General features: G+C 54.6%; 1 protein-coding gene across 4 annotated transcripts in view; it reads left to right on the top strand.

The window, feature by feature from the left end:
- The window catches only part of TSPAN18 (tetraspanin 18), a 203,068-nt gene that overhangs the window by 154,743 nt on the left and 24,156 nt on the right, over positions 1-24,169 (top strand). For 2 of the 4 annotated variants that reach the window (XM_018059207.1, XM_018059206.1), the window contains 2 exons: positions 18,215-18,283; positions 23,421-23,493. In XM_018059207.1, coding sequence (XP_017914696.1) covers positions 23,431-23,493 — 63 coding nt within the window. In that variant the 5' untranslated portion in view covers positions 18,215-18,283; positions 23,421-23,430. Of the gene's footprint in view, positions 1-18,214; positions 18,295-23,420; positions 23,494-24,169 lie in introns of all 4 variants that reach the window. The other 2 variants (XM_018059205.1, XM_018059204.1) reach the window with 1 other exon arrangement.

Here is a 24,169-nt window from a genome sequence, read left to right as displayed (position 1 = left end):
GGCAGTTTATGTTCGATACTGTTTCAGCGCTTTTTAATATGGTTAAGTAAGGGGCCTTTAAACTCACTAATAAATGGAGAATCTCAGAGTCTGGGCAGACAGGGAAAGAACAAAGACCTGTCCTCTGGAACTGGAGCCAGAACCCGAGCCCTGCACGGAGGGACAGCGTTTCCTGGGCGTGGGGGCTGGAAAGATCACAGCCTGGTGCGGGGGGAGGCGGACGCCCAGGCAGACACTCGGGTGAGGGGGACAGCGCTGGCGCCTGCCCCCACGACCCCGCGTGGTGCAGGGCCTGCAGCGGGACCACCGGGGCCGAGGTGGGGAGGCCAGGCGATGGTCTCGTGAGTACAGTTGGGGCTCGTGGCGAGGACCAGAACTGCGGTTCCTGGGATGCCCCTGCCTCTGTCAGCTGGCAGAAGTGGCCCTCCCACTGCTAAGCAGCTGAGAGGTCCCTGGCATGGCTCAGCTGTGGTTTCCTAAGCTGTCTGTCTGCAGCCTGCGGAGGGGCCTGATGACACTGTAATGTCACTGCTGTGATCTTGCCAACTCTTCAGGGCCACCTTTAAAGTATGGTTCATCTTAATGGACTTGGAGCCCCTAGAGGGGCAGCAGCGGGGGGTGTGTACTCAGGACAGGTGGCCTGAGCTGGCAGTGGTGGGTCAACATCAGCGCTGGCTGGTCTGTTCATTCCTCGACCTCCAGGTCCAAGGCCAAACTTGAAGTCTCTTCCCGAGTACCGTCCCATCTTCCTGGACTTCTGCCTCATTTCTCCCAGCTCCCAACACCAGAGAATTTTCCCCAGAGGCCTCACCCAGGGCACCTTATCTACTTGGCACGACTGAAACAGTTCATGACGGAGATCTTGGTCCCACCCCCACCTCCAGTATCCTATCATATCGGGCAGTCTGGGCACCTAGGATCCCTGGGGGGAGTCGCACAGCCTTGAGGCTGGAGCAGGGGGACGCAGTGACCACCTGAACCGTCGTCACCTTGGCTATGGGTCTAGGATGGGGTGTTCCATTTCCTTCACCGCCCCTGTGAAATCTGTTAACAGTAATTATGAAGTTATGGGGAATTCCCAGTCCTCCTAATTAGTGTTAATAGGGGCTGGGTGAGCTAGTCATGGGAAAATAGATGTCTTTGTTTGCGTTGTCGAAACTAGAGGGCTGCGTCCTGCCTTTAGATGTGATTCGGCTACATTCTCTTCTCTCCCCCTGCCTCTTAGTCCTGTACCCGGCGCCGTGAATGTACACAGAGTGTGCACACCCGCCAGCCGTCGTATTCACGGTGCACACATGTACGCGTGCACACAGGTACACACGCACACAGCTGCAGCAGCCCAAGATCCCAAGCTGTGCTGCTGGATTTGGATGCCGGATTAAGACATCATTTTGCAAAGCAGGCCCCAAAGCCAAACTCCCAGCCCTTCTTGGCAGTACCCTCAGAAGCCCCCACCCCCGCGCCAAACCCCCACCCCAGAGACCCCTCTGAGCCGGGCTCCCCAGATTAGACCGTATTAACAAACCATTACACATTCCAATTAGCATGGCGAGTGAAGCTGGCTGGCTGAGCAGGGTAATAATGCTCTCCTCTCTGTTAACAGGCTGAGGCGTATTTCCCCAGGAGGGAGGATTGCCCCCACCCCCCCATCCCCCATTCTCTGTTGTGAAAAGGAGATCTATGTGAGACTCCTTGCCATCTGGGTCTGGGGCCATCCTGGAGATTTTACCTGGACCAGGCAGGAGAGAGACAATGCGTGAGGAGCTGAAACTAACATGTATTGTGCAGAGTGCTCTGTTGAACCTGTGCGAGGATCTTCTATGGAGGTGCTTTTTCAGCTGAGGTGTGGGTACCCACAGCCCCTGGGGTATTCCTCCCCAAGCCAGGGGTTGCACAGAATCTCAGGACTAGCTCTGTGTGTCCTAATGGAACATCAATGCACTCAAAGATTTGGAAGATAATACCTTATCTTTTCATTAAAACAATTGTGGACATACTTTGCAGTCGAATGAAAAAAAAAATATATATATGACATGAATATGTGAGGTGAAATAGATTTACAGGCAATTTTGCTCTCCTACTTTCTTCTCTGGGCTGGGTTCCCTGATTTCCAGGTGTGTGGGGATAACAGGATTCCTTCCATAGCCACTGAAAGAACTGAGGAGGGGAGAGTTTGCAAGTTTCTAAGCCATAGCACAATGCTCTGTGATGTCGGACAAGCCACTTATACCTCTCTGATGCTCCCATCTCTGAGCAGCACTAGGGAACCGGTAATAACGCTCCTCAGGGCCAGCTTCAGAGGTATGCAGCCTGGGCAGGGGCCCAGAGCCCTGCTTGGCTTCATACTACGCTGTTGCCATCTTGTAAGTCATAACAACTTTTGAATGAGACACCCTCATTTTCACTGGGCCTCACAAATTACGTAACTGGTCCTGCGTCTTCCGATACTGTTTTAGCAAGAGTCAAATCAGAATCGTGTGAAAGAGATTTATTCCTGCTTGCCTCTCTCCCTTTTTTCCTTCCTTCTTCAAACGTCCATGAGCCCTCCTTCTGTGGCAGGTACTGTGTCAGAGGCTGGGATTCAGCCATGAAGCCGACGAACAAGGTTGCTGCCTTCCTGCATTCAAGGGAAAAGGACAGAAGACAAATAACTGCACGAGAACTTTGTTGGAGATGAGCGTCAGCAAGGAGATAGATGGTGACTGGTTGTTCTTGTTCGGTCACTGAGTCACGTCTGACTCTTCGTGACCCCATGGCCTGTAGCACGCCAGGCTTCCCTGTCCTTCACCGTCTCCCGGAGTTTGCTTATCATGTCCACTGAGTCGGTGATGGTGACTGGGGAGAGGTGCTATTTTAGGTTGCTGGGGAGCAGGGCTGGGTGTGTTCAGGGAAGATCTCCTTGCAGAATTTGATCAGAGACCTGAATGAAGTGAAGGAATACAATGTGTAGAGTATCGGCAGGAGAGTCCCAGGCAGAAGGACCAGCAGGCGCAAAGGCCCTGAGGCAGGTGCGTGCTTACCGTGTGGAAGAGACCTGGGTGACTGGAGCTGACTGGAGTTGGGGGAGGGAGGAGGATGTAGCCTAAGATGAGCTTGGGGAGGGGGGCCTTGTCAGCTGTTGTGAGGATGCTAAGTATTCAGTTCAGTTCAGTTCAGTCGCTCGGTCGTGTCTGACTCTTTGCTAAGTATGGGGCTGCCCAAAATTTCATTCAAGTGTTTTGTGTAATGTTAAAAAAAAAACCTGAACACACTTTTTGACTAACCCAGTAAATGACCCGGGGGTAGAGGATTCCTGCACCAGTGCTGGTTGCTTCTCATCCCCTGCAGTTAGTACTTGGAGGCCAGAATGGCAGGGGGAAGGATGAAGGTGTCCCTTTGTCCTCTGGAAACTCGGTGACACATTGTCCCTGGGCAGGGATGAATGGCAGGCCCTCTGGTTTGGTGAGAGGTGATGACTCCTGCCTTAGATCTCTGCCTCAGATCTCTGCCTCCTCCCCAGGCCTCTGAGGCTCCATCTCTGTGCAATCAAAAGGCCAACATGCCCCTGCCCCAAAAATAACCATGCCAGCCCAAGGCACCCTGATGCTGTATGTGCCAGAAGTGCCCCCAAGGCAGCCATCGTGGTGCAGCTTCATAAGCCTTGTCCCCTTCCTCCAAATGAACTCTGAGATGGATGGCGTGAACGCCAGGGAGAGTGGCAGCTCAGCAGCCTCAGGTTCCAGGTCCCGTGGGCAGAGCTCTGGAAGCTGTTCTGTGCCGAGCATGTGGGTGATCAGAGACCCTTCCTCCCTGCCAGTGGCCCCAGGGCAGAGGCCCGCAGCGTCTCTTCCTCCAAGCTCTGTGACCCTGGGGAAGGGATCCCATCTCCTCATCTGTAAATGAGGATACTAATAGTGGTGTGAGGATCAGATGAGAGGGCAATCGAAGCGCATGGAACATGGGAAGTAGTCATTCCCCGAGACCCTTTGGGAGTGGGGTGTCAGCCTGAGTGTCCCCTCTGAGACTCAGCAGCCAGCCACAGGCGACCTGGGAAGCGAACGGCAGAGGGTGAAACAAGCTGAAGACCAACCCGTAATGCTGAGGCTCTTCGGGACATGCTGTGTGACCGGGAGCAAGTCCGCAGAGCCGTCATCTGTACGATGAGAAGGACGGACTCTAGGACCTCGGGGGCCCCCTCAAGGCTTGGCCTTCTCTAAGATGGGAAAGTGATGGAGTCCTCCGTGAGACCCCATTCCTCCCCGTGTGAGGGCAGCAGACGGCAGGTCCCACATTTGCCCAGGGGCCCTTCAGGGACGGGCCTGCAGGCTGAAGGCTCTAGCCATCAGCCTTTGTGCAGCAGGCCTGGGGCCCCTGCTATCACAGATGGGAGAAAGGCAGCGTCAGGCCTTTGTTACAGGCCCAGACCCTGGAGTCAGCCCTGCTGCTTTCTCTCTGTGCATCCTCGAGCAAGTGGCTTAACCTCTCTGAGCCTCGGTTGTCCCAGCTGAAAACTGGGGATAATAAGAGCATCTACATGGGACCGCGGAAGCCAATGAGAACCGCGTCTGGCCCATGCAGCTTTGTGGACAAGCAACATGTTCTTGTTATTCTTTCTCTCCTTGTGAACTGGTTCCTCCGCTGAGGGCAGGGACACTCCTCCCCAGACCCTGGCCTCTCAGACCCTTGCCACCCTCTGGACCTCTGCCTGAGGACCAGTCCCTTCCGGAAGCAGCTGGACAGATGTAACCTCATGGGGACAAGATAACCTGGGAAGAAAGGATCTCTTTGGGCACCACTGATGAAGTTGAACAAAGGACCCCGAAATCCATATTTTGGAGGGACACGTGACTTAACAGGGTGTGAAGTGATTGAAAAGCAGCAGAGAGAAAGCCGCAGGTCGGGGCTTTAGAACTCACGCAGTTCAGCCCTAACCCTCTCTCTTCTCTGCTCTCTAATCCTTCAGGGTCTTCATCCTAGTCTCCTCCTCCATGAACTAAGGGTAGTCGCAAGGCATCAGAAAGCTTCAGTGGGATGTTTGTGAACATCTATTCTCTACCCAGCGCCAGGCAATGTGTGTGGGCCTTCCCTGAGGCCCCACTCTGTGCCAGGCCCCGTTCTAAGCACCTCCGTGTTTCCTTCATCCCAATTCACCAGGAGGCACTGGTTGCCCCAGGGTGGAGCTCGGAGGTGGTTTATCCCCTCCCTGTTACTTGACCTGGTTTATGGATCCAGGTTTTCCTTGCTTCCTACTGGAACACTGACCTTGGAAAGTTCAATATGAGGCTTCTACAGAAGAACCCGCCTGCCAACATGGGAGACGTAAGAGACTCAAGTCTGATCCCTGGGTCGGGAAGATCCCCTGGAGGAGGGCATGGCAGCCCGCTCCAGTATTCTCGCCTGGAGGATTCCATGCACAGAGGAGCCTAGTGGGCTACGGTCCATGAGCCACAGAAGAGTCAGACACGACTGAAGCGAATGGGCAGTCGCGCACAGAAGATCCACTTCCCCACAGGGTTTCTCCTCCAGTAACATTTACTGTTCAGAATTACACCCAGGAAGGGGCAATTGGTGGAGTAATGGCCTGAGACAAAATGCAGACCCTTCTCGCCAACATGCCCCTTAGCTCCCGGCAGAGCCCTGCCGCTGACGTCTGCCTGGAGGTGACCCACGTCTGCACAAGTGGTCAGGGCCCTCGGGGCTCTGGAGTCAGCTTCCAGGGGCTCAGAGGTGCCTGTTCAAGGTCACACGAGCACCTAGGGGTAGGCTCAGAGGGTAGCCTAGGACGGCCTTGTCCTAAAGCCTGTTCTGTACCCCCGCCCCCTCCTCACCCCCACAGGGTCTCTGGGAAACCCCAGCTTGCCCCCTGAACTCGCTGAGTCTTCCTCTTTCTTAATTAGTGGGCAGCTGGGGGGAAATGAAACACCTGCCACGTTCTTCCTTTTCCCAGCAAGGAGGGTCCCCAGGCTCCCCGCTCCCAGCAGGGCCCCGGCAGTCCTCAGGCTACCTTGGGGAAGCAGGCTTGCGCGCAACGGCTCACACATGCAGAGCCTCTAAATTAAATGTGGCTGCCACCCGCTGGGGGTCACAGTCCCAGGGCAGGGCTAGGGGATTTCTGTCCAGGCCCCGGAGGAGGTGGGCTTTAAGAGGAAAGGGTTCTAGCCACCATCAGCAGGCAGCCTTCCACCCCTGCAGGAAGGGGTCACAGTGTCTGTGTGTGTGTGTGAGCATGCGCGTGCTCTCGTGCATCCAGAGAGGGGAGAGAGCGCAGACAGAGCAGAGAAATGAGACTCGAGATGGAGAGACAGAGGGAAGCCTGGTACACAGAACCTAAGACAGGGTGAGAGGGGACTGGTCCAGCCACAGAGCTAGCTGGTGGCCGTAAAATCCCAAACGGGATTTGATATCAGAACCCTAGACTTTTGATCCTTATATCCGCTGGAGCTGTGGATTTGCCCGAGCCGCGCCTGTCTCCATCTAGGCCCTGCCCCATCCTGCCCGCATCTTCCTAAAGGGCTCCTAGGCACAGCTGGGATGATTTTTTACGGGGAGGAAAGAATCTCTCTGCCTCCTGCCTCCTCCTCTTCTCAGGCCCCAGCCCCGATCTTCCCTGGATTCATTTCCTCTCAGGATCTTCTCAAGCCAGCCAGGACTCTGCCATGAGCCCTCTACTTCTCCGTTGCTTTCCCTCCATAACTTCAACTCCAGGTACCTGTAGTCATTCCTCTAATGGGGAGGGGTTGTGGCCCTCCCTAAATCAGGCCAGATGACCAGAAGCATTGCAGGTGCCCTGGGAAGACCGGGTGTCTCTAGTATTTACTACCGAGTGAATGTAAGTGGGGCTGTGTGCCCGGTGGGTGTGAGGCTTGGGTGGGGCTTGGCTCCGTCTCCGGTGACAAGTCCTGGTCCCTGGGGAGTTGGAGGAGACTTCCCTGGGATGAAGGATGCTCAGAGGAGGAGCAGGCAGCCTCACCAGCCTGCTTTCAGCACAGGAAGATCACTGTCTCGGGAGGGAGTGTGCCGTTTGCCTCTGGCTGGAGGAGCTTGTTGGGATCACCCAGCTTTGAGAGGCCCCCATCCCTACGCTGCACGCGGGCATCACTCAGGCAAGAGGGAGGCGAGCCAGGCACAGTGTGGTCCCTGGTCCCCTCACTGACAGGCTGAGGTCCAAGGAAGCTCAGAGGCTGAGAGGGGAAGACAAAGCGAAAATGGTAGGACACTGAGAGCACCTGGCAAAGCTCGAGAAGCTGTGAAATCAACAGCCTGCATCTGGGTTGCAGCCCAGCTTCAACAGGGACTGTGTCATCTCAGGCAAGCTCCTTAACTTCTCTGGGCCACACTCGCCATAAAATACTATAATCATCTCTGCTCTGCTTTCCTCGCTGGACGGCTGTAAGGGTTAAATAAGAACACAATACAGGAGGGTTTTGGGAGCTGTAAAGCAGGGTATTGATGGTAAAAGTTGCATTGTGATTAATGTAAAAGTGAAAAGTGGAAGTGTTAGTCGCTCAGTCGTGTCCGACTCTGCAATCCCATGGACTGTAGCCCGCCAGGCACCTCTGTCCATGGAATTCTCCAGGCAAGAATACTGGAGTGGGTTGCCATTTCCTCCTCCAGAGGATCTTCCCCAGGGATCAAACCTGAGTCTCTTGCATTCGTAGGCAGCTTCTTTACCATCTAAAGCAGGAATTTGGTTAGATGTCAGGAGAACTTCCCTATTTAAGGAGGAGACATCAGAATGAGGTTATGGGATTTGTCCTCCTTCCTGAAGAGCTTTAAAAATAAGATCAGATCAGTTTGGCTGTTTAAAATAGCCTTGAGGTTGGCAGAGGCACTGGCCAAATGATTTCGGATGTCTTTCTCCTTTCCTGACACTCTAGTTAGTTCACTCAGGAGGAAAGTGATCAGAGTCCATCTGTGTGTGTGTGTGTGTGTGTGTGTGTGTGTGTGTGTGTGTGCGCGCGCGCCGGTGTTTGCACCCACATGTGCACCCACATTTGCCTATGGGTCTGTGTCTCGTAATGTTGACCTAGCGTGCGTCTGTGTGTCTCCGAGGCTATGTCTACACTGTTGTCTACGTGCCCATGTTTTATGTGTAGAGTAAGTGACTGAAGCCAAAAAACCCCAAGGTGACTCATCTTCATTACTGAGTGGTTGGGAGAATTCCCTCTTGCCATCCTATCCATCTTGGGAGGACATGGACAAAGCACTAGCGTGAAAAGTCATTTTGAATTTGATTTTTATTTATTTGTTGTTTCTGTTATACAGCATTCTAAATTTGGGCTAAGAACTAGATGAAGGGCACTGGCTCAGGAGTGTCCTGCTGAGGCTGGAATAGAGGCTTCCCCACGTCCCTGTGATCTTGGGGTCTGACCTCCCCTCTCAAGCCCTCAGTTTCCACATCTGTACAATGGGGGCAATAACACCTCCCTCACAGGGCTGTCATGACGAGTTGAGCGCATTAGAGCCTGTAAAGCCCTTAGCACAGCGCCCGGCCTGTAGAAAGGGCTTTATGCACCGCCCCCTCTGTTACAGGCATTAACTTTCAGCAGGATTTCCAGCCTGGCTCCCGATAGATGCGACAGAAAGCGCACTGGCCATGGAGCCACCTGGCCTTGGGTTCCAGTGTGCCTCTCGGCAGCTGTGTGGCCTTGGGGGAGTCACTTCACCTCTCTGATCCCTGTTCTCACTTGTAAGTTGGAACCGATAACATGCCTGTCTCATAGGATGATAGTGACCTCAAAGGGGAGAGTGTAAGACCAGCGCAGCGTCCCCTGCGCTGTAGTACTTAAGAAAAAAAAAATCCACGTGTGACAGAGAGTGTCCCCTCGGAGTCCCTCCCCTTCCGTTACCCGCTCCCCTCCACCTGCTTGCAGCAGAATTCTGTGTCTGGGTTTCTGTCTTATCCCATCAGACACTTCAGTTCAGTTCAGTCGCTCAGTCGTGTCTGACTCTCTGCGACCCCATGGACTGCAGCACACCAGGCCTCCCTGTCCATCACCAACTCCCGGAGTTTACTCAGACTCATGTCCATCGAATCAGTGATGCCATCCAGCCATCTCATCCTCTGTCGTCCCCTTCTCCTCCCGCCTTCAATCTTTCCCAGCATCAGGGGCTTTTCAAAGCCCCCTGTGGTGGGGGTGCTGTTCTGGCAGGAGCTTCCAGGGCTCCCCCACCCCCTTTCCCCAGCTCAGACCTGTGCCCTTTCCCACCCAGTTCCCAGGACCCCTTAATACCCAAGAAGCCATTAAATATTTAAATCTGGGCTATGTGGCAGCCAGGTTGCCCCGGCAACAGTTCTGCATATTTTGGGATGGATTACCAAGTCTTTCAAAGGGTCTCCTGCTGCTCTGGCCCGAAGGGGGATGAAATGTGGGAAGAGAGAACTGTTGGAGGGAGGGTGGGAGGGCTGGGGGCTTCGGAGCCCCACTGAGACTTACAGAGACCGTCATCATGGGAATCAGCCAGAGGACTGGAGGGTCAGAGACAGGGCAGGATTCTCCCCGGTTTTCCAGAGTCTGGGCTTGAACCCAGGCCTCACGCCTGCCAGCTTGTTCTCTTTACTTGTCTCCACCTTGTGGGCGTGTTGTCAGGATTGGGGTCTGCACGCCGGGTCTGCCCTCTGCAGCTAGACTGCCGTGGGAAGCTTACCTTCTCTGGGTCTCCGTGTACCCCTGGGGATAATTCACTCACTTCAGATGATGTTGGAACATTGTTCAGCACGGCTGCTGGCCCACGTGGAGCAGGAGCAGTTATTATATTGATGATATTGCATGCCGGGGCTTCCCTGTGGCTCAGCAGTAAAGATCTGCCTGCCAGTGAGGGAGAAGCGGGTTCAATCCCCGGGTCGGGAAGATCCTCTGGAGGACGAAATGGCAACCCACTCCAGCATTCTTGCCTAGGAAATCTTATGGACAGAGGGGCCTGGCAAGGTACGGTCCATGGGGTCGCAAAGAATTGGATACGACTTAGCTACTGAACACCAGCCACCCCTGTTTGCGCTAAGGGGACTCCAAGGAGGTGGGAGACACAGCCCCGGCCACCAAAGGGTTATATCTGACGGGAAGGTCTGCCAGCGATGGCAAATTCTGAGGTCGTGTCCAATGTTCCCTGTCCCCTCCAGTCCCAGTGTGAGTCTACCTGGGAGTTGCCTGGCGTGCGTTTTGAGCCGGGCCCCCAGCATACGGCAGGGAGCACCCAGGCTGGGAGCTTGGGCTGTGCCGTCCAGCCGTGACTCTGCTGTGCGTCCTTGGGCAAGTCCCTCGCCCTCCGGATGCCAGTCTCCTCGGCTGTGGGATGAGGGTGACTGAGTCACTTTCCGGGGCAGCCCCCCTTTCCAGCTGGCGTGGAGGCACCAGCCACCCATAGAGATGGCGCGTTCCCCACCCCCCCCCCCATCCTGTGATGCCCCTTTAGGAAGTGAGCCCGAGAGGATGAGGCCAGCCCTGCAAGCTCCTTGCGACCTCCACTTGGACTCTGCTCTCTAGCCCTCAAAGCGCCTCCTTCCTTGTATTTTCTCCCCTCTGAAACCCCACTGCTGCCTCCCACCCCAGCCCCAGGTCCCTCCAAAGGCAGGAGGATTTCCAGAGAACTAACATCTCCGCTCCAGACGCTCCAGACACGTGCTGGCTCGTCCCGGTCAGAGGCCAGTGGTGTGGAATCATTGTCCGCTTCTCCGCGAAGGGGAGGGGCTGAGTGGGAGGCCCAGAGGAGGCCAGGAGCCACATGCTGGAAGCTGGGCTATGTCAGGGAACCTGGGCTGCGGCTGCCCACGGTGATGGAGGAGGAATGCCGGGCATCGAACCGGCAGACGGCCATTGGCTGGTTGCACCGATACCCTTCTAGATTTGGGGAGCATGATTTTCAGCTGGCCGGGGGTCCCAGCCTCCTGGATAGACCTAGGGGGGAGGAGGGAATCTCACCTTGAGGACTTTGAACCTGACAGTGTAGACGCCCCCAGGGATGGATCCAAAGGAAAGGCCTACGGGTAGACCCCTCCTGGATCCCGCAGAATCCAAATCTCAGGGCTGGAGCCTGGAAGTTTGAGGGCTTATTAACAAATTCGCCAGGGGCTTTGCAGACAGGCTGGCTCCCTGGCCGCCCCTTCCACCCCAGCTGGTGGGGTCTGCTCCCAGGGGGAAGGCGACCACATTCAGCTACGGTCAGTTTAGGATTCTGATCCTTGCATCCCACTCCCCGCCTCTCCCCTGCCCCTGCGGTCCCATCTGCTCCTGCTGTAAACTCGCTGCCCCTCTGCTGGGGGCAGGGGCTGAGGGGAGAGGGCAGCCTCTGTCTGGGGGGAGGAGGGGCGCGAGGGAGATGGAGATCAGAAGTAACAAACTGGGTTAATGAGCTACAGACGGGGAGGGCGTCACCGTCGGGGATGATCTACGTCTAAGTCAGGAGTTCCCGTCCCAGGGTCCACGGATCACATGGAACTCGAGAAACTGGCGAGTTTGGGGGAAAAAATTATCTCTTTACTTTCACTAACATTAACTGACATTGAGCATATCCTCTCACTACTGTTGTTGCTGTTCAGACACTCAGTTGTGTCCAGCTCTTCCCGACCCCATGCACGGCAGCACACCAGGCTTCCCTGTCCTTCACCATCTCCCGGAGTTTGCCCAAACTCAGGTCCATTGAGTCAGTGACACCATCTGACCATCTCATCCTCTGTGAGCTCAGGCAACAAGCTGTAGTATTATTAGCTGTACTCGTAATGTTGCCATCAGTAGGTGGAAGCAGATATTTTCACATCGCCCTCAAACTGTTGCAGATCTTTTGAAATTACGATAGCTGTCAAATCTATCACTAGTTCTTGAATTTAATGAGTTAATGAAGAAGTATTTGCCTATAACAAACATTTTGAAAATATTTTGATAACATTATTTAATATAATTGGTTTAATCCTGTGTATCTTATTTTATGTAGGGGTGGGGGGAAAAGAGCTTAACTTTAGGATCAGGCCAGGGGAATCCCTAAAAGGCAGCCTGCTCACTGTCTCTGAGCCCGGTTCAATCACAGGTCACTGGGGGAGCAGACCCACTTCCTAGGACTCTTGTGAGGATCTGTATGCTGTTAGTTCAAGGCCAGATATACAGTAAGAGTTAACTCTGGGTAGCATGAAGTTTAACACAAGCTTCCAGGAGGTGCCCTGGAGAATAAGGAGACTCAATTAGGGGAAGCAGAGGTGTTACCAGAAGCCACACTTGAGCCAGGCTGGGCAGGGAGAACCCACGTGGGGAAGATGGTTGCCAGAGTCTGGGGACACAGTGACATTTCCCAGCACTTCGTCCCACAGGGTTGGGGGTTACTCCAAAGACCTGCAGTGCTCACTAAAGGGAGAATGAATGAAAGTCTACATGAATGAAATGCTTTCTGATGTAAATTACCACAAGAATAATGTTTGTCTGGGAGGGAGTTTGTTCTTTGCCCATCCAGGTGGGCCCTGGGGTAGACGCTGTCTGAATTCCATGGAAGCAGCCAGGCTGACTACCAGCCTTTGGTGGAGGGTGCACAGCCTTCCCAGAGGCCTTTGCACATGGGTCATCCCAAGTGCAAAGGCAGGAAGATGGAGCCATGGCCCCGTCCAAGGCACTGTCAGAGCACCTTCTGTGGTTCTGAGTCCAGTTCAGGTCCATGGGGCAGGGGATAAGGATTGTAGCAAGGGCCACTCTAGGGACCGACTGCCCAAAGTCCCTGGGCCACGCCTGTGAAGGATGACCAGGGCAGAAGGATGGGGATCCTGCTTTGTTGCCCCAGAAATTTCCCCAACTTCAGGCCAGGGGTTTCTCTGGGCCTCAGCTTCCTCTTCTATAAAGCAGGAGTGCCTATCTCTGGGGTGATTGAGAAACTGTGTGTGTAAAATGCTCTCTGGAGTCAAAATAAATTGAGATGTTAGTCTCAGGAGGCTGCCCTGAGTGATGGGAAGGGTGTGTGTGTGTGCTAAGTCTCTTCAGCAGTGTCCGACTCTTTGCAATCCCATGGACTGCAGCCCGCCAGGCTCCTCTGTCCATGGGATTCTCCAGGCAAGAATACTGGAGTGGGTAGCCATTTCCTTCTCCAGGGGATCTTCCCAACCCAGGGATCAAACCCGCATCTCTTACATTTCTTGCATCAGCAGGCGGCTTCTTTACCACTAGCGCCACCTGGGAAGCCCCAGGTGGGCAGAGCAGGGGGCTTAAAATCAGGAGTTCCTAATTCTGGCCCTGCTGTGTGACTTTGGACCAGACTCTGCCCCTCTCTGGGCCTCAACATGCCCCCAGTGTGAAGAGAGAATTGGAGTCAGGTCTCACTAAGGCTTCCTTCTCTGAAGATCCTCCGAAGGCAGAGGAGAGGGCTCATGGCAGGAGCACACAGTGCCCAGAGCTGGTTCAGCTCCCAGATCAGAGACTGTGCTCTCCAAGACGCTGCAGCCACTCTGCCTCCGAGACATTCAAGATTCAGCGAGAGCAGGGCCAGCGAAGGCTGTCGCTTGGGATCTGCTACATCCACTACAGGCTCTGCCCCCAGGAGCCTAATTAGATGTTTCCCCCATCAGCTGTGCCCATGTCCCCATGTCTGTGCCATTCACCAGGTGCGCCAGGATTTGGGGCCAATTGCTTGTTTATGAGACCGTCTGTCTTGAGATGAAGCACAGCAAGCACCACCAGTGAGCAAATAAGATCCTCCCCCCTCGGCTTGGAACCTGATGAGAAGCATCGTCCTTATTCCAGCAAGTCTCAGACCCAAGTCCTTACTTTTTTTTTCCCTTTTTTGGCCAGACCGCTCAGCACATGGGCTCTCGTTCCCAAACCAGGGATCGAACCCGTGGCCCAAAGGGCAGAGTCTTAACCATTGGACTGCCAGGGAAATACTGCCTTGCTTTTTTTTTTTTTCTCTAAGCCTCAGTCCCATGTCCTGAGGAAGGAGCACAGGGGTCTTAGAGTCAGGCCGACTTGAGTCAGCTCTGGCTCTAAGGGTTTTCAAGCCCCATGGGGCCTTAGTTTTCTCTTCTGTAAAAGGGAACAATGGCAATTCATCTAATTTGCAGATCTCTTTGGAGGATCAGTAAGGTCATTCATTATAGGTAAATGCCCAGGACACAATGCCCTGCAGCATCACTGAGACTCAAAAGTGCTGGTCCCTGCCAACAAAAATGCGTGTGCTCCCCACACACAGGCTCCCAGGCTTCCAGGCTGCCCCTGCCACACCCCCCGTCACCCCTTAAGGCAGTCAGCGCCAGTTTCCCTTCCTGCCCGGCATGCTCGTGGTCCATGTGGCTGTTAACAGTTCTGAGTAGCAGGTTATTAATTCTCAGGAGACTCAAGTCCTTGAGGGAGGGAAGCTGCTGGCCTCCGTGCCTTGGACGCAGCCCAGTGCTGGCATAAACACACAGGAAGGAAGCAACGCTAAAGTGCTTTCACCGACACTATCTCTGAATCCACGCGCTGACCCTGGAAGTTAGATGTGAGAATGCCCGTCTCAGAGGTGAAGCCATCCGTGGAGGCTCGGGTGATGAGGAGGCTGGCCCAGGCCTCCCAGCTTGCTGGAGGCAAGGGTGCTGGTTGAGACCCAGGTGAGGCTGGTCCCCTGGGACTCCCAGAGGCTCCGCCCTGCACCACAGGGCCCTCACCTGGCAGGAGCGAATACAAGACGCTTCTTAGCTCCCACCAGCCCAAAGCAGACCTACCTTTGCTTCCTCCGATGGGCATTTTGCCCTGTCTGTCCACGTGCTTTCTTTTCTCTCTCTCCAGAAAGCACGCCCGGTGGGAGCTAGAGGCGGTGAAAGTAAAAGGAGTGATTTATGAACTGAGCTGTTCTTCTTCATCACAGAACCGCTGCTGGGCCTGCTCCGTGCAGATGGAACTGAGCGGCTGTCTGGGGGCGGTGGGAGAGGGGAGATGAACAAAGCTGTCTGGCCCAGGCCGGCGCCTGCAGAGGAGATCGCAGCGGCGCTGCTTGACCTCGCCCCGCGTCTGCCCCTCCCTGGGCCTCGGGGCTCCCATCTGTCACGGGATGGCAGGACGGGGTCATCACCCAGAGGCCTGCAGCTGGCATGGGGGAGGATGCTAGCTGGTCCCCGGGGCGCACTCGCCTGGTTGCCTGACTCTGGGCTGACAGCACTGGGTTAGAAGCTTTGGAGACCAAGGCATCACACTCCTTTCTGGCAAGCCGTGTCCATGGACCTTACCGGAAGCTCTGGTTTGGAGTCTAGCAGACTTAGGCTTGATTTGTGGCCAAGTCTTACTAAACATGTGATTAAAATCCAGGCCAGTTAATTATATTCTCTGAGCCTCAGTTTCCTCATCTGTAAAATGGGTTGACAATGATACCCACCTCCTATATGAAGACTGAATAAAAGAATGTGGGAGAAATGCTTAGCAGAATCTGATACATGGTAAATGCTCAATACTACCAGTTATTATAAGGTTCAGTTATCACAGAATTGGAGCAACAAATTTGACTTTGGGGCCACTAAGAGGAAAGATATATATATCAGATATATATTATATATATATATATCCCTCTTGACCAAGCCAGATGTCCACGGTCTGCCCCACACTCACCTCCATGGATAACTGGTGAACATGGTCTGGGCATCCACCTATTTTCAATATCTGAAGATGCTGATAATAATAACTCCTCCTGGGAGCAGTGATTTGCAGTTTTCCAAGTGTTTTCACATCATATCGCTTCATTTCATGTGCCTCGCTGCACAAATTCTTACAACCACCTCCGGCTTCAACGTTGAGAATCGCAGTTTTCAGAGGAGAACCCAGCATCTCAGGGAGGGCAGTGACTTTCCGAAGGCCTCCAGGGAGCTGGCCGAGTCAGGGGCCGTCCCAGGCTGTGCAAGGCAGTGGTGATGGCTGAGCGGGCCGGGCCTGTCCCAGGCCATCTTTTCCCCTTAGTGCAGATATTTGCTGTGTCAGAAAACAGCTGGGGAGGGGGCATCCTGGCAAAGAGGAGGGCAGGAGATGTCAGAGATTCATGCGGAGTTCAGCACCTCCTCCCTGCCCCTGGGGTGGGGGGTGCCTTCTGCATCACCCAGGCCTTCATCCCAGCCTCAGTGTCCAGAGGAAGATGGGTCACATCACATCCAGGACAACCACCAGCCTGAGATGCTGGGCAGAAAATGGTGATATTGGCGCACAAGCTGGGATGGGCCAGGGGAAGGACAAGGATAAGAGAAAACCGTGACCCCCTCCTGCTTCCCTGAGCCCTGAGGTCAGGCATGGGATGCAGCCCCTGAGCTAGACTTTAGAGCTCCCCTTCCTAAGGCTACAGATACCTGAGTTTTAAGGGGAACTGAAGTTGGCTTCATCTTGTCCAGGAAGCCACCCTTGGACAGGGTTCCAGCCCCAATGTCCTTGGCCCCTGCCTAGACCCGTGGGTTTCTCACCGCAGATGTCCACCTGGGTAGCAGGGTCCTATCTGGTAGTGATGATGTCCTCCCTTCCCCACAGCCCCCAGGGCCAATTTCAGGGGATCCCTCACTGCTCAGATGGGGCTGGGCTTCTGCCCTCTTCCCCACTTCTGCCCCCAACACAGCTTTTCTAACATCTTGCCTGGAGTTTCTAGGAGAAAGAGCTTAGAAATCTCAGGAGGATGCTCAGCTTTGCCACTTAAATTTCTAAGGCTCAACTTCCTTCTATAAAATGGGGCAATAGTCCACCTCCCAAGGCCGTCATGAGGACTCACTGTCATCACGTGGGTGGGTGCACAGCCCTGTCCACGAAGGCTGGCTTTGATTCTGACTCCTGGGTGTGGATCCCCGGTCCGTAACTTACTAGCTGTGTGATGCCGGACAAGTCTCTTTCTTCTCCAGGTCTCAGTTTCCATTGTAAAGTGAGGGTGATGGTATGATATCTACTTCCTAGGCTTGTTCTTGGCATCTAATGAGCTCATGCATGTAAGTGTGTAGCCCAAAGCCATACAGCAGATACCGAGGAAGGCGGCTGAAGAACTTCCTACGTGTTTATGTTTAGGGCATAGTACCAGCTCCCAGGGCCTCCGAGAGCTCGCAGGAGGGAGGCCCCTTTTCCTGCCTTCCTTCCCATCTGCCCATCCCCACCTCTACACTCCCTCCCAACCTACTCCCCTGCACCATCCCCTTCCCAACTGAAAGCTCCCCAACTGCCCCCAGTGGAGTTACCCCAGGGGAGAGTTTGTCCCCCTTCCTGTGGTCCCAGCCCTATTGTCATCCCTTCCCTTGCCCCTTCCAGTCTCCTACCCCGACCACCACCCAACTGTGAGTTCATGCTTACCTGCATCTCTGTTCCCTAATACAGCACCCAGCGCAGAGTGGATGGGTGGGTGGAAGGAGGGAGGGATAAATGGAAGGAGAGAGTAAGGGATGTGTTGTGTTGCCCAAAAAGTTCATCCAGGTTTTTCCATAACATCTTATGGCCAACCTAGTATATGGATGGATGGACAGGGAGGAATCTTTCATCTACAGCCCAACCCCCGCCACCACTGATGAGCCTGGAAAGGAATCTGAACAGTACCCGAGGCCCAGAAATCCCCGCTTCCTGCCCACGGGGATGCCTGTGAAGCCCAAGCACCCCAGGCCTCGAGGTTTCCCGGCAGTGTCCTCCAGCCCAGTGTTTGAGCAGGAGCAGCTGTGGAATTCCCCACACGTGTGATCGGCCAGGCTTCTCCGTATGGATGGGCCCCTGCGACTGCTGAAAACACACCCTCATTTCCACTGCTGGGAGCTGGCAAGCAAAAGGAGCCTTCTGGCAAATTCTTAGGCAAAGCTAAGGAACCCTTTCCAGCATCAAATTTCTCTACCCTCTGGGAGTCAGGGTTTCTGGGGAGGGTGTTTGATTTCCAGGGCCCCGCTGGCTCTCTCTCGTCTGCAGGGCATCACTGCAGACGCCCAGGGAGCAGCCAGGTGGCATCCTAGGGCATGGGCCCCCCAGCCCTCCTCCCGGTTCACCCGCTGCTTGCAGCAGGGTGTCAGCAGGGATGAAAGCTATGCCAGCAACCGCAAGTCTCTTGGAGATGAGGTTCCCCTCGCAGCCCCAACGAGGGCACCCGGCAGCTGCCATGCGGGCAGAAGGCGGGCGCGGCGTGTGGGCCACCCAGCTGGAGTGCCCCAGGTGCCGAGAGCTTTTCATCAGCGCTAATGGGCCCAGATCAGCAAGGCACTTGCCCTGAACGTGTGTGTCCGAAGGGCGGGCAGGTGTTCATGTGCACTTCCCGAAAGTGGCCGCTCCTTATTTCTAGAGTAATTGAGTATTTTCTCTTACAGGACAAGCTGGGCCAATAAGGGAGACTGATCAGGAGACGCTGTCCTGCTGACGTCGGAAGAACTGTCCAGGTGACAAGTCGGTAATTGCTCTCCGTGCCCCCTCCCTGCACCAGCCATATCCCTGACTCCACCCCGTCTCCCCATGAGCTCTCAGTCTGTCCTTTCCCGGATCCCTTCCTGCCATCTCTCTTTCCCCGTACCTCACCTCGTCTTTCTCCATCTTCCCCTCTCTTTCTGACTTTGCTGATCTCTCTGATTTACTGGGTCTCTATTGTTCTCTGTGTCTGCTTTCTCTTTTCCCACTCTCCATTCATTCCTTCATCCAGACAGAGAAACTGAGGACCTACACGTGCCAGACACTGCTCTGGATGCTGGGAACATGGCAGTGAACAAAATAAGCCCGTGCCTTTCTCAGCACACATTCTAACAGGAAGGTGTGTGCTGCCGAAAGAAAGAAGTGAAACATGGAGAACAGCCACAGGCACTGGCCTAAGCTTTAAGAAACGGGTCTCCAGGCCCAGACCCCTCGCTAACTGGTTTTGTAACTTGGCTACACCTCCTTTCCCTTTTGCAGTCTGTTTTCCCATTTCCCCGGTGACGTAAGTTATGCAAGGGCTGGACTCTAAATCAGTTATTACACAGACAGAAGTGTCGCATTATAGTTCCCCTTAAAGCCCATAAACACCTTTGGCTTTGTTATACATGTAACAGCCAGTTGCATCCAGGGTCACATTGAATCATAAAACACCCATCCGTGAGCTGGGAAGCCTCAGCGTCCAGGAGCAGGGGGCGCTGTGACAGGCACAAGAGACTTGAGACCATGAGACTCATGGCAGCAAGTGCAGAGCCCCCTCTCAGGCTCACCCTGGGGCAGGCACCTCGTGGAAGGGCAGCCAGGTCCACAGCGCCTCAGCTGCCTTCCCAGCACCTGTGAGATTTGAGCTCATGAATGGTGCAGCGGTAAAGAATCCGCCTGCCAACGCAGGAGACCAATGCAGGAGGCTGGAGTAGCAAGTGGCAACCCACACCAGGCTTCTTGCCTGGGGAATCCCACAGACAGAGGAGCCTGGTGGGCTACAGTCCCTGGGGTGGCAAAGGGTCAGACACGACTGCGCGACTAAGCATACAGTGAGGGAGGCGTGAGAGAGGCAGGCTGCATCCCTGGGTCAGGAAGATCCCCTGGAGAAGGAAGTAGCAACCCACTCCAGTGTTCTTGCCTGGAGAATCCCATGGATGGAGGAGCCTGGTGGGCTACAGTCCATGGGGTCGCGAAGAGTTGGATACCACCAAACTGACCACACACGCACAAGGTGAAGTTTGCCTATGATACTGACTCTTGCATTTCATCTTTCTGGGCCCCAAGATTTAAACGACTTTTTTGGCCAAACAGCACTGCCTTTACCAAGTATGTTTCTTCTTACTGTGGCCTCATATGTACCTGGTACATAGGACTTCTGAACAACCTGAGAAATAAGGTTCCCAACCTGGGTGGTTGAATTGCTCCAAAACCAAAGACACTTGCCCCATGAATTAGCCGGTGCTGAGGGGATGATTTCTAAGATGTTACCCCAAATCCTGAAAATGGCTCTAGGAGATTGCTAGCCTAGAGGAACCCAGTGTGAGAACCACAAGAGACACAGGTTCGATCCCTGGGTCAGGAAGATTGCCTGGCGTATAAAATGACAACCCGCTCCAGTATTTTTGCCTGGGAAATCTCATGGACGGAGGATCCTGGCAGGCCAAAGTCCATGGGATCACAAAAGAGTTGGACATGACTGAGTCCTTGGGCAGAGGAGGTGTGAAGACAGGCCTGAATTTGGGAGAAAAAATGGATGAATGTGGCAAGGGGATTAGCATTCACTGAAAACGAGGATTAAGAGCTGTGCTTCCAGGGACTTTCCTGGTCGTCCAGTAACTGGGACTTCACGTTCCCAATGCAGGGGGCCCAGGTTCAGTCCCAGGTCAGGGAACTGGATCTCACACACCACAACTGAGAGTCTGCATGCCAAGGCTAAAAGATGCCACATGCTGCAACTAGAACCTGGCACAGCCAGATAAATAAAAATTAACTTTAAATTTAAAAAAAGAGAGTTGAGGCTGTAGATTAAGACAGACCTGGTTCAAATCCTGGTTCAGGCATCTCCATGCTGCGTGATCTTAGACAAGCCTCCTCCGAGGCTTAATTCCCTCACCTGAAACAAGGGCAATGTCATTACCTACCTCCAGGAGCTTTAGGGAGACTAAATGAGGCTGTGCGTGTTCCTTGACACACAGTAAGGCTCCAGGGGAGCCGGATGTTGCTCACTGCGCTGTTACAGTCTACCTTGCACCAAGCTCTGTGCTCTGTATTTTCCATGCATTATGAGGAAGGCATTATTTTTATGCTAATTGTACAGACGAGGAAATGTAGATGCTCGCAGAACAAGAACTCGCTCGAGGCCACCAGCTGGGCCTGGCCGAGCTGGGGCGTGGTCCTCCATCAGGCTCCCAAGCCCTCTGTCCACTCGGTTCCCGGCCCTGGAGCTGGGCCCAGGCCCCCCTGCCTCCATCCGCCCTCCAGCTCACATCGTCTCTCCCTCTGCCTTCCTCACCTTGGTCAGAGGCTCTTCCCAGGAGACACGTCGTCTTTTATTGCATTCGTCTGGGAGCCCAGCACTCCACAAGCTGCCCATTAGATGTAATCTCTAATGAACGTGATACATAATAAATACAGGTAGCCCGTTTGTGAGCTGCTATGTTTATTATGCCCCTTAACTGCCAAACAGTCAGAGCCAGCTGAAGCCAGATCCGACCCTGAGGACTAGGCTTTGCCTGGGTGGGCAGAGGACGGGGCCCCAGAGCCTGCCTCCTGCAGACTCTCTCAGCATCTCACAGGGGCGGTCCCTCCTGCCCTCCAAAGGCCCGTCCAAGTCAGAACCCGATAGCAGGAGCTCACAGGCCGTTAAATCCGTCTCCATCATTTTGCAGATGGAGACGCTGAGGCTGGACAGAAGTGACTTGCAGAGCTGGAGCTTGGGGCTCCCGGCTCCCAGTCCAGGGGTCCTTCTGCCCTTCTGTCTGCCTGATCACCAGCCCCCGGGACAGGGAGAGTGCAGAATGTGGAGTGGGCCGAGGGGCCCATGCACAAGCTCCAGGAGGTTAAGGCCACCTCATTGCCCTGAGCCTCAGTGTCCTCACTTCTGAAATGAACACGGTGCTTCCTGCCTATGACACTGTTGAAAAATTCAGGGAAGTCCCTTCCTGGAGCTGGCATGTGGCTGGCAAGGAATCCGTCCTCGGTGCCTGCTCTTTCCTGTCTTCTTCCCCCGTCCAAGGAGCATGGGGTCTCAGCAGATGTGTGGAGCTGCATCGGCCAAGTGCCCAAGGGAGAGGGGTCAGCGTGCAGTGCCTGGGGTGCAGGTCATTATCCTGGGGTCCTGATCTCATGGGCCACAACAGCCCAGGGAGTCACCTGTGACTGTCAAGTTAGGTGTGTTCCTAGTAAGAGCTGTCCACCCCTCGCTGAAGCAGGTTCTGTGGGGAGCCCTGATGCAGGATGTCTCATTTAACTCTTACAACATGCCATGACATAGGTCCTAAATACCCACTTTCATGGATGAAGAAACTGAGTCTCTAGAGGTTACATCATTTACCAGACACAGAGGTAGAGAGGTGTGAAGAGCCGGGATCGGAGCCCAGGTGTGTCTGGCTTCAGAGACCCTGCTTGGAGCTGTCGTGTTCTGATGCAGGTTAGATGCTGCTTCTAGAAGGTCAGAGATGGTGGAGTTGGAGGAGGGTGGCTGGCTTGGTCTGGGGACCTGCACTGGAGGTAGAGAGCCTGGGCTTGGAGATGATGCAAGAGACAAGGATGATCAATTGCCAGGGACGATGGTTTAACAACTGATGGGCATGGCGTGGACCAAGAGATGCTAGCTACACAGGCCTGCCATACCCACAGGTCCCCACTGCATCTCAGCCTTCCGCTGGCTGCTGGGAGGACAGGGCCTGGAACAAGGATCCTCCTGGGCCTGCCATCCTCTCCCCAGGGCTGTCAGAAAGAAAGCCTGGGAATACTGAATATGGTGTACTGAACATGCCCACGACTTATGAGCACCTTGAAGGCTGACTTGTAACAGCAGATGCCATCTGCTTCCCCCGGGCACAGGGAAAGCCTGGTTTTCAAGCTGCAGTGCCTGGCATCAAGTCATTGCAGAGTAAATGCTGGCAGAATAGAATTGTATTCAGTCTGTCCAGCTGCCATGGATGTGCTTAAGAGTCCATAGGGACCAGGGAGGCTCCAGGGGGAGGTGGGATGCTATAGATCTCATGATGGAGGTGGTCAGGGTCGGGGGAGTGTCTGGGGGCTTGAGGCCCCAGGAGGCGCCAGCAGCTCTTTCCCTGTAACACCGCTTCCTCTGGGGGCAGGTCCTTCTGGTCAGAGGGCATGTGGGGTGGTAGGAGGTTTGTCAGGCCTGGGTCCCGCTCCTGCTCCATGACCTCCTCAAGTCCTTCTCGGCTCTGAGTCTTAGTTTCTCATCTATCAAACGGAAGGCTCACGCCTGCAATCAAGTAATATCATGACGTCATGCCTCTGAGCATCCGCCCCGTGGTGCCAAGCATGTTTATGCATTATTCCAGTTAATCCTCCCAGCACCGCTGGGGAAGAAGCTTCTGTTTTTAATCTCCCTTTTCAACTTGGAGTGAGCAGGACTGAGAGAGGGGGCGTCATCTGCCTGAGTGCATGCGTGCGTGCTAAATCGCTCCAGCCGTGTCTGACTCTTTGCGACCCTACGCACCATGGTCTGCCAGGCTCCCCTGTCCATGGGACTCTCCAGGCAAGAACACTGGAGTGGGTTGCCCTGCCCTCCTCCAGGGGATCTTCCCGACCCAGGGACTGAACCCGCATCTCTTATGTCTCCTGCATTGGCGGGTGGGTTATCTACCACCAGCGCCACCTGGGAAGCCCCCGTTTGCCTGAGACCACGCAGCGCATGAATGGTAGAGAACCCAGGCTGGCTGGCTCACAAGTCCTCGCTCCCAACTCCAGCCCCCCAGGGCAAAGCTCTGTGATGAGGACACTGTGATCAACTGTTCTCTCCCCCTATCAGCTCCAGAGGCAGACTGGCCCCTGGGACACCTCAAGGGGGAGGAGACGGAGGACGGGCAAGGGTTCCTTCTAGATGGAGTCCCCCAGCGAGAGGACTGAAGGGGCCTTGCTGTTTTGCAGGGGGATCACCATGGAAGGCGACTGTCTGAGCTGCATGAAGTATCTGATGTTTGTGTTCAATTTCTTCATATTTGTGAGTATTCCTGGAACGTGTCTGGGGTTCTCCCCAGGCCTCAGCAGGGTGGGGGGAACTGACTGATGCTTGGGAAGAATCATGTTGGGCTGAGGTCTAGGGGCCAGTGCTAGAAGCTGCCCAGCCTGCCTGGCTGGGGGTTCATGGCGGGGAGACCCCGAGTAGTGCCCACCCCACTTGGAGAGCCTGCCATCACAGGAGAGACGTTTTGCACAGCCCAGGGATAGTTCAGCTGTTCTAAAAGAAAAGGGGGCAGAGGCTTTAGCCCCAGCTACTATCCTGGGATCTGACCCCTCTTAGGGAGTTGAGGTGAAAGGGAAGGTGGAGATGATCAGAGGGTAGCAGGGGCTGCCACCAAGCCGGGACTCCCTGAGCAGCTGTGGACACCGGAGCAGAGCCAACGTAGTCACCTGATGCAGTCTGAAACCTCTCCGGGTCTGAGGCACCTGGGTTCACAGCCCAACTCTGCACCTCACCCGCTGTGTCATCTAAAGCACACACCACCTCCCTGAACCTCGGCATCGTCATCCCTTAATCTTCTACCTCAACAGATTCTTTGAAAATGAAGCAAGATAAGGATGTGCCTGGAATGTATCGGCTCCATCCCCATCCAACTTATGGATTCTATACATGAAAGGACAGCATCCCCAAGGGCTCAGGGGGCCAGCCCTGCACC

Source organism: Capra hircus, chromosome 15 (genome assembly GCF_001704415.2).
Source record: "Capra hircus breed San Clemente chromosome 15, ASM170441v1, whole genome shotgun sequence".
Classification (NCBI taxonomy): domain Eukaryota; kingdom Metazoa; phylum Chordata; class Mammalia; order Artiodactyla; family Bovidae; genus Capra; species Capra hircus.
Note: the sequence above shows the minus strand (reverse complement) of the source record. Positions and strands in the feature narration are given on the sequence as shown.